The sequence below is a fragment of the Monopterus albus genome, unplaced genomic scaffold, assembly GCF_001952655.1.
Source record: "Monopterus albus unplaced genomic scaffold, M_albus_1.0 scaffold129.1, whole genome shotgun sequence".
NCBI classification, from domain to species: domain Eukaryota; kingdom Metazoa; phylum Chordata; class Actinopteri; order Synbranchiformes; family Synbranchidae; genus Monopterus; species Monopterus albus.
In genome coordinates, this window is record NW_018128009.1 from 2,007,738 (window position 1) to 2,019,694 (window position 11,957).

Sequence of the window (11,957 nt, forward strand, 5' to 3'; positions counted from 1 at the left end):
AGTGTGCGTGCTGCATGAGGAATGCCTCAGTGTATGTGGCACATGTTTGTCTACATACATTTTTAAGCAGCTCTTAGTTATGTTTCTTGTTTCTGCTTATGTGTGTCAGACTGTGTGACCAGGTAATAATAGGAGTCTTTGATTACTTTTGGTGGAGAAGCTGAGAAGAAGGAAGGAAGCCCTTCTGCGCACATGCTGCCAAAAACCACAGCACAGGCTGCCAAAATAAGACGCTTTCTAAGAAACTCAGTTCCTTGAATATCCCATTAGGGGACACCTTTGTTGTGTCCTGAGGGAAATAACCACAAAAGAAACCGTAATTGTATGTAGATTAATGTACAGAGCTGCCTCCTGTCCTGTTTTGATGCATAAAATGTTCTGACCTGCACTGCATGAACATGATTTGTGGAAAGCTGTGGTTTTGTTGCCTACATATTTTTAAGGCAGAAATTTGGCATCCACTCATACAAATATAAAGTAAATCAGACCAGTTCCAGGAATAAAGTCACTGATAGGCTAAACTATAACAGAATTACATAGAAACACACATGAAAAATATATAAGTCATTTATTGTTATGGGGTATGACTGAAGGTGGCAACACTAAAAAATTAGGACACCTGTATATCCATGTTGTGTTCTCATCTGTTACTACTATAATATGACTGTCTGTACAAGCCAATTCATTATTTCTATTCTCATTTTCAATATTTTGCTACTTTCTACTAATAATATTGTCACGCAGTAATACTACAAAGTACACACCTAGTATGTATATTTGCCCCTTTAGCAGGGGGGCCAAATTACCACAGTAATGTGTTGCAGAGCTGTAAAAGCAGCCTGTGATTGGCTCATTACAGCATACAACAAACCTGCCTTCTGTACATTTCTCTCTCCTTGTCTTGATGTGTTCCAGCACAGACACCTGAACATCAAATTGGATTAATACAATTTTTTTTACTTAACTGTTTGCTGTGTAAAAGCTGCTGGGGTAAAATCTCATTCTTTTAATGAATCAAAGTATTTTCTAAGCTTTCTTCCTGTCATGTTTATTCTTTTACTATGAAGTGTATAACCACATACTGAAGCATGGTTGGCACACTCAGGTTTTGCGATGTTCTATGTTGACAATCCAGATTATGACTATTCTGCTTACACTGTCCAGCTCTGAGTGGACACAGCGGCACTCTGACAGGCCCTGAAAGCTACTGGCTGAGAACAATAATGGGGAAAAGCCCAATTCTCTATTTGTCTTTCAACAAAATAAATCTGAACACAGTAGGCTATACAAAATCCTTATAACACACACCCACATCTGGATGAAAACACCCAGCCAGACTTACCTCAACTACCTGTCCTTCTACAGTTATGAACCCGAGTCTCTTTATAATTTGCCAGGGTGGTCTCAGTTGAGGCAGGCTGAATAAGGGCTGCAGCCTCTTTTTTCAGCTCCTCAGTGACGTGCACTGGGGAACTGCGAAAAAACATGGTGTTCTGATTTATGCCAATGGAGTAGGGGGGCACCTCGTCCATCAGCTGGTGGCCTTTTATTATATATGATTGGCCCTCTTTAAATTGTGAGGCGAACTAGTGAGGCAAACTCCTCAAAAACTGTTATTTTGGTCACAGATTGCCATCAGAAATCACTGCGACCTTGTTTTGTTTTACCACAGCAGGATATGCTGTGTTTTCTTTGAACGTCCATGAGACCACCCTGGGCTGGTCGGCCACTACCACCATGCAGATGTGCAGCACTGGTGGCTTGAAATATGGGGTGTCCAGCTTTATAAACAACAGTTTCCGGAGTGCCATTCTGAAATGACAGAACAAACACAAAGTTAGATAAGCTACTATTAAAGTATGTATGAATGTATGTGATGAAGCCATGTGATGAACCCCCCTCACCCTGGTGACCCTTTACAGGACATGCATGTATAGATAAAAGAAAGATTTATTTATTGATTTATTAATGCTAGATACTATAGCCTTTTCAGTGTAGGCCTACTAAAGTGTGTTTTAATCTAATTAAACTGTGATAGCTAGACAACTGGGTCAGAGCATCTCCCAGACTGCAGGTCTTGCTGTGTGTTCCTGGTCTGTAATGGTTAGTACCTATCAAAAGGGATCTAAAGAAGGACAAAGAATGACCCAAAGACCGGGTCATGGGCACACAGTGATCGATGATTTACTGTATGTTAAATATTGTAATTCTATCTAAAAGATTAAAACATTTTGAAGCTTTGTTAAAATGGGAGATAATGGGAAACAGTGTACATTGACCTCAATGGCTATACAGTGCCTTGCGAAAGTATTCGGCCCCCTTGAACTTTGCAACCTTTTGCCACATTTCAGGCTTCAAACATAAAGATATAAAACTGTAATTTTTTGTGAAGAATCAACAACAAGTGGGACACAATCATGAAGTGGAACGAAATTTATTGGATATTTCAAACTTTTTTAACAAATAAAAAACTGAATAATTGGGCGTGCAAAATTATTCAGCCCCTTTACTTTCAGTGCAGCAAACTCTCTCCAGAAGTTCAGTGAGGATCTCTGAATGATCCAATGTTGACCTAAATGACTAATGATGATAAATAGAATCCACCTGTGTGTAATCAAGTCTCCGTATAAATGCACCTGCACTGTGATAGTCTCAGAGGTCTGTTTAAAGCGCAGAGAGCATCATGAAGAACAAGGAACACACCAGGCAGGTCCGAGATACTGTTGTGGAGAAGTTTAAAGCCGGATTTGGATACAAAAAGATTTCCCAAGCTTTAAACATCCCAAGGAGCACTGTGCAAGCGATAATATTGAAATGGAAGGAGTATCAGACCACTGCAAATCTACCAAGACCTGGCCGTCCCTCTAAACTTTCAGCTCATACAAGGAGAAGACTGATCAGAGATGCAGCCAAGAGGCCCATGATCACTCTGGATGAACTGCAGAGATCTACAGCTGAGGTGGGAGACTCTGTCCATAGGACAACAATCAGTCGTATACTGCACAAATCTGGCCTTTATGGAAGAGTGGCAAGAAGAAAGCCATTTCTTAAAGATATCCATAAAAAGTGTCGTTTAAAGTTTGCCACAAGCCACCTGGGAGACACACCAAACATGTGGAAGAAGGTGCTCTGGTCAGATGAAACCAAAATCGAACTTTTTGGCAACAATGCAAAACGTTATGTTTGGCGTAAAAGCAACACAGCTCATCACCTTGAACACACCATCCCCACTGTCAAACATGGTGGTGGCAGCATCCTGGTTTGGGCCTGCTTTTCTTCAGCAGGGACAGGGAAGATGGTTAAAATTGATGGGAAGATGGATGGAGCCAAATACAGGACCATTCTGGAAGGAAACCTGATGGAGTCTGCAAAAGACCTGAGACTGGGACGGAGATTTGTCTTCCAACAAGACAATGATCCAAAACATAAAGCAAAATCTACAATGGAATGGTTCAAAACTAAACATATCCAGGTGTTAGAATGGCCAAGTCAAAGTCCAGACCTGAATCCAATTGAGAATCTGTGGAAAGAACTGAAAACTGCTGTTCACAAACGCTCTCTATCCAACCTCACTGAGCTCGAGCTGTTTTGCAAGGAGGAATGGGCAAAAATTTCCGTCTCTCGATGTGCAAAACTGATAGAGACATACCCCAAGTGACTTACAGCTGTAATCGCAGCAAAAGGTGGCGCTACAAAGTATTAACTTAAGGGGGCTGAATAATTTTGCACGCCCAATTTTTCAGTTTTTTATTTGTTAGAAAAGTTTGAAATATCCAATAAATTTCGTTCCACTTCATGATTGTGTCCCACTTGTTGTTGATTCTTCACAAAAAATTACAGTTTTATATTTTTATGTTTGAAGCCTGAAATGTGGCAAAAGGTCGCAAAGTTCAAGGGGGCCGAATACTTTGGCAAGGCACTGTAGTGGCGATATCACACCTAGAGTGGAGGCTGTTGAATTGGTCTAAAATCTTTCTCTATCTTCTCCTTATGACCTCAGGTTTCACTTTTTAAGTACGTTTTCCACTAAATGGTAGACACACTTGTGCTAGACTACATTATATTCACAAGTGTTCCTAATATTCTGACCTTCTCATGTATGCAGCTTGAGGACAAAAATACAGGAACACCTCTGAATATAATGTAGTGCAATTCAACACCACCTTTAACTATGGACTCAATAATAGCTATATGATTGAGTTTATACATTTATTACATTACACCTAAAAGTTATACATTTTCAGCTTCATAAATTCAGATGTTAAGGTGGACGTGTTGCGTGGTCCATCTTATTCCAACCTACAGGCAGAAACTTAAAGCTACAGAGCCTGTAGTCAAAACAGTGAATAGATGGGCTGAGCAGGCAAAGTCAGAGCTACAGGCCTGCGTTGACTGCACAGATCGGAGTGTATTTAAGGCTGCAGCTACAGACCTGGACAAACTCACTGACATCTTATGCCAGCTTTTGTGAGGATGCGTGTGTGCCTACCAACACCTTCTGCACATACAACCACAAGCCCTGGTTCACAGTAAGACTCAAGCAGCTTTATCATGCCAAAGAGGAGGCTTACAGAAGTGGGGACAGGGCCCTCTTTGTGGACTTCAGCTCAGCGTTACACACCATCATCCCAGACATCCTCCACTCCAAACTGTCCCCACCTGTCGGTGGATCACTAATTACTTTCTGACAGACAGGAAGCAGCATGTGCAGACTGGGAAAACCATATCCAGTATCTGGACAATTAGCAAAGGTGCCCCCCCAGGGATGTGTACTCTTCCCTCTGGTCAATAACCCTCACTGCACTATCAGTAAATATCTTGTACATATTGATCCATCAAATGCATCTGTGTGTGTGTGTGTATGTACAGTGGGTACGGAAAGTATTCAGACCCCCTTAAATTTTTCACTCTTTGTTATATTGCAGCCATATGCTAAAATCATTTAAGTTCATTTTTTTTCCTCATTAATGTACACACAGCACCCCATATTGACTTTATATATATATATACAGTATATATGTACCAGAGTCAAATTCCTCATGTGTCCAACACACCTGCCCAATAAAGCTGATGTTTAAAATGCATACAACTGTACAGGTGTTCCTAATAAAGTATATATACTCAAGTTATGCAGTCTGATATTACATTTAGAGTGAGTGCTTCTATACTTACGCAGTGAAGCGCAAAGTGGGATCAGCGTTCTGTGTCTAAGAGAAGAAACAATATTTTAATGTCTGTTATACATGAGTAAATATGCAATGAGTCACTGCAGTTACAATACAGCTAGTAAATTTTAAAAAACAAAACAAAAAATAAATATATTATATAGTTGGCAAGGTTCTGCTCCCTCTCATTACCACTTTGACTGTGATTTTTTTATTTGTAATTGTAATTAACAAAAACTCTAATAGAAACATAGGACCACTTATCAGTGTCATGCAAAGAACAACAGAAAAGAGGAGAGGAGAGTTCAGGGCGTGAGTAGGGCACCCCCAGCAAGATTTAACTTACACTCAGTGTAAAGGTCGAGTCACCAAAAAGGATAAATCACTTGCACACAGGATAATGAAGTCCAAGATGATGATTAGGGAAGCTATAGAGGGAGGGAGGAAGACAAAGAGAGACACAGGTTAATCATTTTCATAGAAAAATATATTTTAAAACATCCCCTCACACCTGTACTGTACTGGACGACATTATATTCAGAGATGCTCCTCATATCTTTGCCATCTTGTGTATGGAGAACAAAGACACAGGGACATCTGCTGCGTGTGAAGTGTAGCTGGTTAATGAGCAGATTAACAATCCATGAACCACGCTACATTTTTAATTCATTTCACTACTTTGGGACTGTATGTGGTCGTGTCGTGTGGGGAAAGACCCAGCAACCGCCGGTTGGATTTATCAACTTTGATGCTGCTTGAAAGGATGTGGCCTTGTTTCTGTAACATTGTGTAAGGCTGGAGAAGTGACTATGTCTGCATTACTGGTTAAACTACGGGTTTCTGGACTGCCTGTAGTGTTTCGAGTATTACAAATCTCTTTCCATACCGGTATATGCACATACCGTTGTTTACATATCTATGCAGGAAAAATTCACATTAATTAATGCCGTTGCGTTCGTTGTGCTGTCTTCGTGCAGTAAAAGTTGTACATGTTCACGAACTATCCTTTTTAGGAAACGGCTCTCTGGTTTTATTATTCTGCAATAATTACACTATGTGGGGTTATAAGGAGTGCAAGTTTATGTGACTGCATGGGACTCGCTAAGACCTCTGACCTGAACCATACATGGGCACAAATGGAGGGAACTAATGAAGGAACATTTTACTGGATGTCTTGACAAGTTACACTTAAAGTCTCATACCTGCTAATTATATGAGGCATCTGTAAAATAAAATATCATCATCAGATACATATCAACATCAAAAACACTTAACCTTTGTTGACCTCTGTTCTGAATTAGAGATGCAGGAGGTCAGCATCAGTTTAGTATTTACTAGTTTATGGCCTGTATGTTCTGCAGTGGCAGCGAGAAAGGTCACAAATGTATGAACTGGTTTTGTTAAATTAGTGTAAGTCAAGTGTTTGGTGAAAAGCTCAACTGCCTCGCTCTAATCCAGGAGCAATCTGGCCAGAGAGCCAGGCTGCTCAGCCGTTTCTGTAAAACTAGTCCTTTGACTGGCCAGCTGAGAGATGATGTTTCAGTCCATCTATCCGTGTGAATGTGGACAGCTGTTTGTAATTGTGGGGATGGTTCTCAGGCACTTAACTTACACCCAAAGGCACTGGAGACCACTGGAGGCCAAATGGATCTGTATGCTTTGATGTGAAAAAGGAGCTCAGCAGGTCCTCTGGTCTGTCTGCTGCCCTGTCCTGACCCCGGAGCACCAGACAGCGGTAGTTGAGGTATTTCCAGTTTCATTAGGCCTGATGTTTGTGCACTGAATGTGCACTGTCAGCACAGTTATTATTATGTGCCTTTATCATACATTTTATGCATTCAGTGTCAAAAGACATTTTGTTTTTACCCTCTTGTTGTGCAGGATCTCCTGTGAATGCACAGTAAAATACGTAGACTACAATGTGCACCATCAAAATGAATAGACTTTCCTTTTACATTATCAGAACCAGATTGGTCACCCATACACAGTGACAAATAACAAAAGAGACACAAGGGAGAAAAACACTGGTGTAGTTCAAAACCATGTTGGCAAGTGATGCACCTGAAAACAGGACCAGGCAATAACATGTGAACATTTAATATTAAAATTAACAAAGGTATTTTAAAAAACAACAAAACAAATAAAGCAAAACCTAAAGACATAAAACAGGAGATGGCCTTCAAAGAGGTGTGGTTGAAAACATCTGGTTCTTTCCTTCACAAACATTTGTAATGTATTGGGACCAAAGCATAGAGCACCAATGTTTTGATAAATCTTTTTAATGTTTTATATGTTTTATATTTATTTTCTCATCTCTGTGTTTTTTAGGTAACTTTGGAGGAATATGCTCACAATATGCCACCCTGCGTAACGGTCGGCCCTCCACCCTGAACACAGGTCTGGTCACAATTCAAAACTATGGACGGTTCTTGCCTCCTCCACTCGTCCGGCTGACCCTCGCTCACGAACTCGGCCACAGCCTGGGATCTCCGGTCAGTCGCCATTCTTCACACAAAACCCTCTTCACCATCTGCCTGACTGACACCCAAGAATTCACTCAGTCCACTTTTAGTCCAGTAGAAAAGCTTTGCAGGACCAACATTTGTCATTTTTTTATGGTAGCAATAAGTGACTAGAAAAATAAAAGTAAATGTACTGTTCTTGAAAACCTGCATCAACATCTGCACAGCTGTGGCATAGTGCTCTGCCAGACCATATTGACAGATATACACTATACAACTATACACTACAAAATTAGCACTTGGAGGGCAAGTGCAGAAATACCCACATCAAAACATGTTCTCTCTGCATGTCTCTGTGTTAAATTTGTCTGTGTTGGTCTCTTAATTTAACAGTGAATTTACAGAATCCCAGAAAATGTTTTTGTAGAAACTGCCTGTTCTGTCCTTGGTATGACATGACATTCTTCTAGAATCTCAGGGACATCAGATTTCATTTAAATCTTTTGACTGCCTAAAGGATTCATTTATAATTTGAAACTATGACAGAAATAACTTAGAAGAGTGCAATATAGCTGATGTTACACCACCATCCATGGGCATTACTGTAAGCATTTTATTGTCTGCACTGACCTATAACAAAGTACTGAGACCAGCAATAAAGTTAGGATGAAAACAAGCTGTTTCAGTGTGGGTTAGATCATTTGTTTCTCCGGGCTCTTTCTGTTTGCAGCTGGCTTCTCTGAAAGGAAATGTCCAAATAACTGCTTCCTATTTCCACTTACTAAGTGTCAAGATACATAACTTATCAAGGAATGCATATACTGTACCATGAATGTTAATTACGGTTTGTATTTCAGCATGATGAGGGCTTTAACTGCGGGGATCTCGGTTCCAACGAAGGAAAGGGCAGGTACCTGATGTTCCCTCACGCCACAAATGAAGTGCGTGAGAACAATGAAAAATTCTCCCCCTGTAGCATCAGACACATCAGCAGGATCCTCAAGATGAAGAAGGACCAGTGCTTTGTGGGTGAGAACGGAAAGCTCACACACAGTGTCCATCTGCATGTGGTCTGTTGTTGGGACCAAATATTTACCCTGTGCATGAGTCACTGTAAATAATTACTGTATAGTTTCTCTTGACTTTTAGGGCATGTGTGTGTATTTACTTGTGTGCATTTGTCTGCTCTCTTTTGGCCAGTAAGTGATCAGCCCATCTGTGGAAACCGGATGGTAGAAGAAGATGAGGAGTGTGATGTCGGTCACGACGACAAAGACCTCTGCTGCTACAGCGCTAAAGAGCCTGTAGGAGTCCAGTGTCGCCTCAAGCCTGGTAAAGTCTGCAGGTACTGTCTGCACGGACATACACCTAGCATCAAATGGAGTCTGCAGACTTAAAAGCAACTCCTGTCTTTCACTGGTTTTAATTGAAGCTGCACACCATTTTGTGGTCAACCTTTTATTTAAACTTACTGATGCCCCATCTTCTAGGTGTGTCTCTGTCTTGTTTATTTGCATGCTTTTCCTATGTATCTGTCACTCTAACATGTGTGATGTCATTTCACTCATCCGTTCATCAGTCCAAGTCAGGGCCTGTGCTGTGGTCATGGCTGCAAGTTTAAGCCAGAGGGTCAGACGTGCGATGAGGAGACGGACTGTCACAGAAAGAGTGGGTGCTCTGGCATCTCTCCGCTCTGCCCTGAGCCAAATGCCAAGGAAAACCTCACTGTCTGCAGTCAGGGCACGCGAGTCTGCATGAACGGGGTGAGGCAGGCACATCTGCCATACTGCACTGTGACTCAACACAGTTCAGTTCCATTGCTCAACAACAAGGCAAAGTGTACAAGTGTGCAGCAATGTTGCAAAGCTAGTCTGGAGGGGAAAAACTTCAGCAGATGACCAAATGGTCTGCAGTAACATCCCCTCAGTGACTGTTCCAGAGCTTTCAATCATGTCACATGATCTTATAGTTCTCTGCAGCTATTATTTTCCACTGATTTCTGGATTTAAATAACTGGATAGGAAAAAACATTTAAGGGCTAACTTCTATAAGTTACCCAGGAGCAACTTAACACCTGCTGAAAATCTTGTTTTTGTTGATCTCTAGAGGTTTAATTTCAAACACACTGCAGGATATAGACCTGTACTCTAGGGTGTGTCAGTACAGTGTGACATCACTGGTGACTGTGGTACAACAGAGCAGACTTTAATGCTGGGTATGATAAAACTTTCAACCAAAAAGGGGAAAGAAAGCATGGTTTTTAGCCTGGTGTTACTCTGTAAGCAGCTAAAACATGCAACCACACCAGTGTGGCACTTTAATACTTACGGTAAATATCTGGAGGTGTCTTCTTGCTTTACTGTATCTCTTTGTGCTTTAAACCATTCCATATCACTCCATAAAGGTTCTATTGTTAAATACAGATGGAATACAGTCATTTGAGCTGGAACAGCTGTGAATGTTGCTTCATCATTTGTTCCAGATATAATATACATTATGACTCTCCAGAGGTGATAGGTTGCTAACCTCCGATGACCTCATACAGGAACATGGAAAATAATAACCGGAGAAGGCTTTTGGAGGGGATGTAGGAAAGTAAGAACTGAATCCACGACATGACGACGTGTCTCAGCGGACTCACACTCACATTGTTACCTTCACTGAACACTTGAATCTTTCTTAGAATCAAATGAACAGAAAACAGGAAAACATACTCCAAAGATTTTGTTCAACTGTAGTTATGCAAAACAAAAATTTCTTCTATCTGTACCAAATAATGTGTGTAATATACCAGTGAAATGCAAAATAAACAGATAGTTTTAGAAACATGAGGAAAGGACATTTTTGTCTGATTAGCATCTTAAATACTAACACCAGGCTAAACAGCAGTGTTTCATTGTCACCTCGGATCCAAAGTTTTAAGCCTGTAACCACACACATCAGTGACGACACTGTGTTCCTCAGCCTTTCCCATCTATTCTCATCGCTTCCTTTCTTCTAACCCTTCATCAACTCTAATCTGTGTCTTTGGTTTTCTCTGCAGGTCTGTGCTGAATCTGTGTGTTTGAAGCACCACCTGGAGCAATGTGACTGTCCAGGAGACTCCTTGAAGGAGAAGTGCCACATGTGCTGCCAGCAGCCCGGTAACCACAGGCCCATATGTCCTCTACTACCGAGGAATATGCTTGTGTCCGAACAAATCAACCAGTGTCAGTTTTTACTGAGGGCATCCTCATGCATTACTGCTCTCCATTAAGCACACATAAGCACTACAAGATATGTGATGGCCATGTGCAAGGAATAACATAAAGTGTTATGAGCTTTGACTATCACACAATGCAAGATACAGTATATGCATGTGGAAACTTTAAACCAGAAGTGCGATTTGTTTCAGAAACAAGTGCTGTAGTTTTTGCTGCCTTTAATCAGTTGGCTATGATATGCCTTCTGACCAGATTCTTTGTGTCTATGACAGATAAGCCTGAGACATGTGCCAGCACCACCTCCTCTGTGCTGTCACATTACTTCCAGAGAAAAGCATTGCCCCTGGTAGGCGGGGCTCCCTGCTCTGGGAACAGAGGGTACTGTGACAAATTTCATGTGTGTCGCCTGCTGGACGCTGACGGGCCCATTGCCAGACTGAAGAACTCCTTTCTCCATTTGGATAACTTTGATGACATAGCAGAGTGGATGAAGGTGAAGGTTTCCTACTTGATAACACATTCAATATGGATGTCACACAAGTGAAACTGAAAGGAACTACTCAAATTAATATAGTCTCATAAAATGTAGTTTAAGAACCATGATTACAAACAAGGCTAAGGAGGTGTAACCACAGACAGCACAGTGGTGCACTGTAAAGTTTGAGTAGTTTGTGCAGTCAAGGTCTTGGGGCTGGTCCATACTAACTGTAAACTTTAAACTCCTCACTCATACCAAGAGAACAGTGTAGCCCAATTTTAATGAATTGTTATATAATATTTAGCTAATTTGCTTTTGCAAAAGAAATATCGTATTCATTGTATTGTCACATAATATAGTTCCTAATGGTTTGTTCCTGCTTCAGTATTGACTGGTGTTTTGATCAAATGATGATGTAATTTGACAGATGTACATAAAAATCTTAGGATACATGGTCTCGGTTGGGTCTTCATGAATTCATTTTAGAAGTTTGGACAAAAAGGTGCTCAAGTGTCCTGAGCAGTCTTTTTTAAGGACACTGTCTTTGTTAGAGAAGCAGCAGATGTTCACCTGAAGTCAGAACTTCAGCTCAGCCCAGTGTGTGTGTTAAGCTCCCTGTCGTGATGCTCTTCAGTGTTTCATTCATAAC

The 11,957-nt window shown here is 41.0% G+C and overlaps 1 protein-coding gene across 1 annotated transcript in view; it reads left to right on the forward strand.

Moving 5' to 3' along the window:
* LOC109967440 (disintegrin and metalloproteinase domain-containing protein 10) overlaps window positions 1-11,957 on the forward strand; it is a 29,484-nt gene that overhangs the window by 16,438 nt on the left and 1,089 nt on the right. The window contains exons 7-12 of the mRNA XM_020612997.1: window positions 7,494-7,657; window positions 8,485-8,656; window positions 8,828-8,972; window positions 9,207-9,390; window positions 10,671-10,770; window positions 11,103-11,323. Coding sequence (XP_020468653.1) covers window positions 7,494-7,657; window positions 8,485-8,656; window positions 8,828-8,972; window positions 9,207-9,390; window positions 10,671-10,770; window positions 11,103-11,323 — 986 coding nt within the window. The remainder of the gene's footprint in view (window positions 1-7,493; window positions 7,658-8,484; window positions 8,657-8,827; window positions 8,973-9,206; window positions 9,391-10,670; window positions 10,771-11,102; window positions 11,324-11,957) is intronic.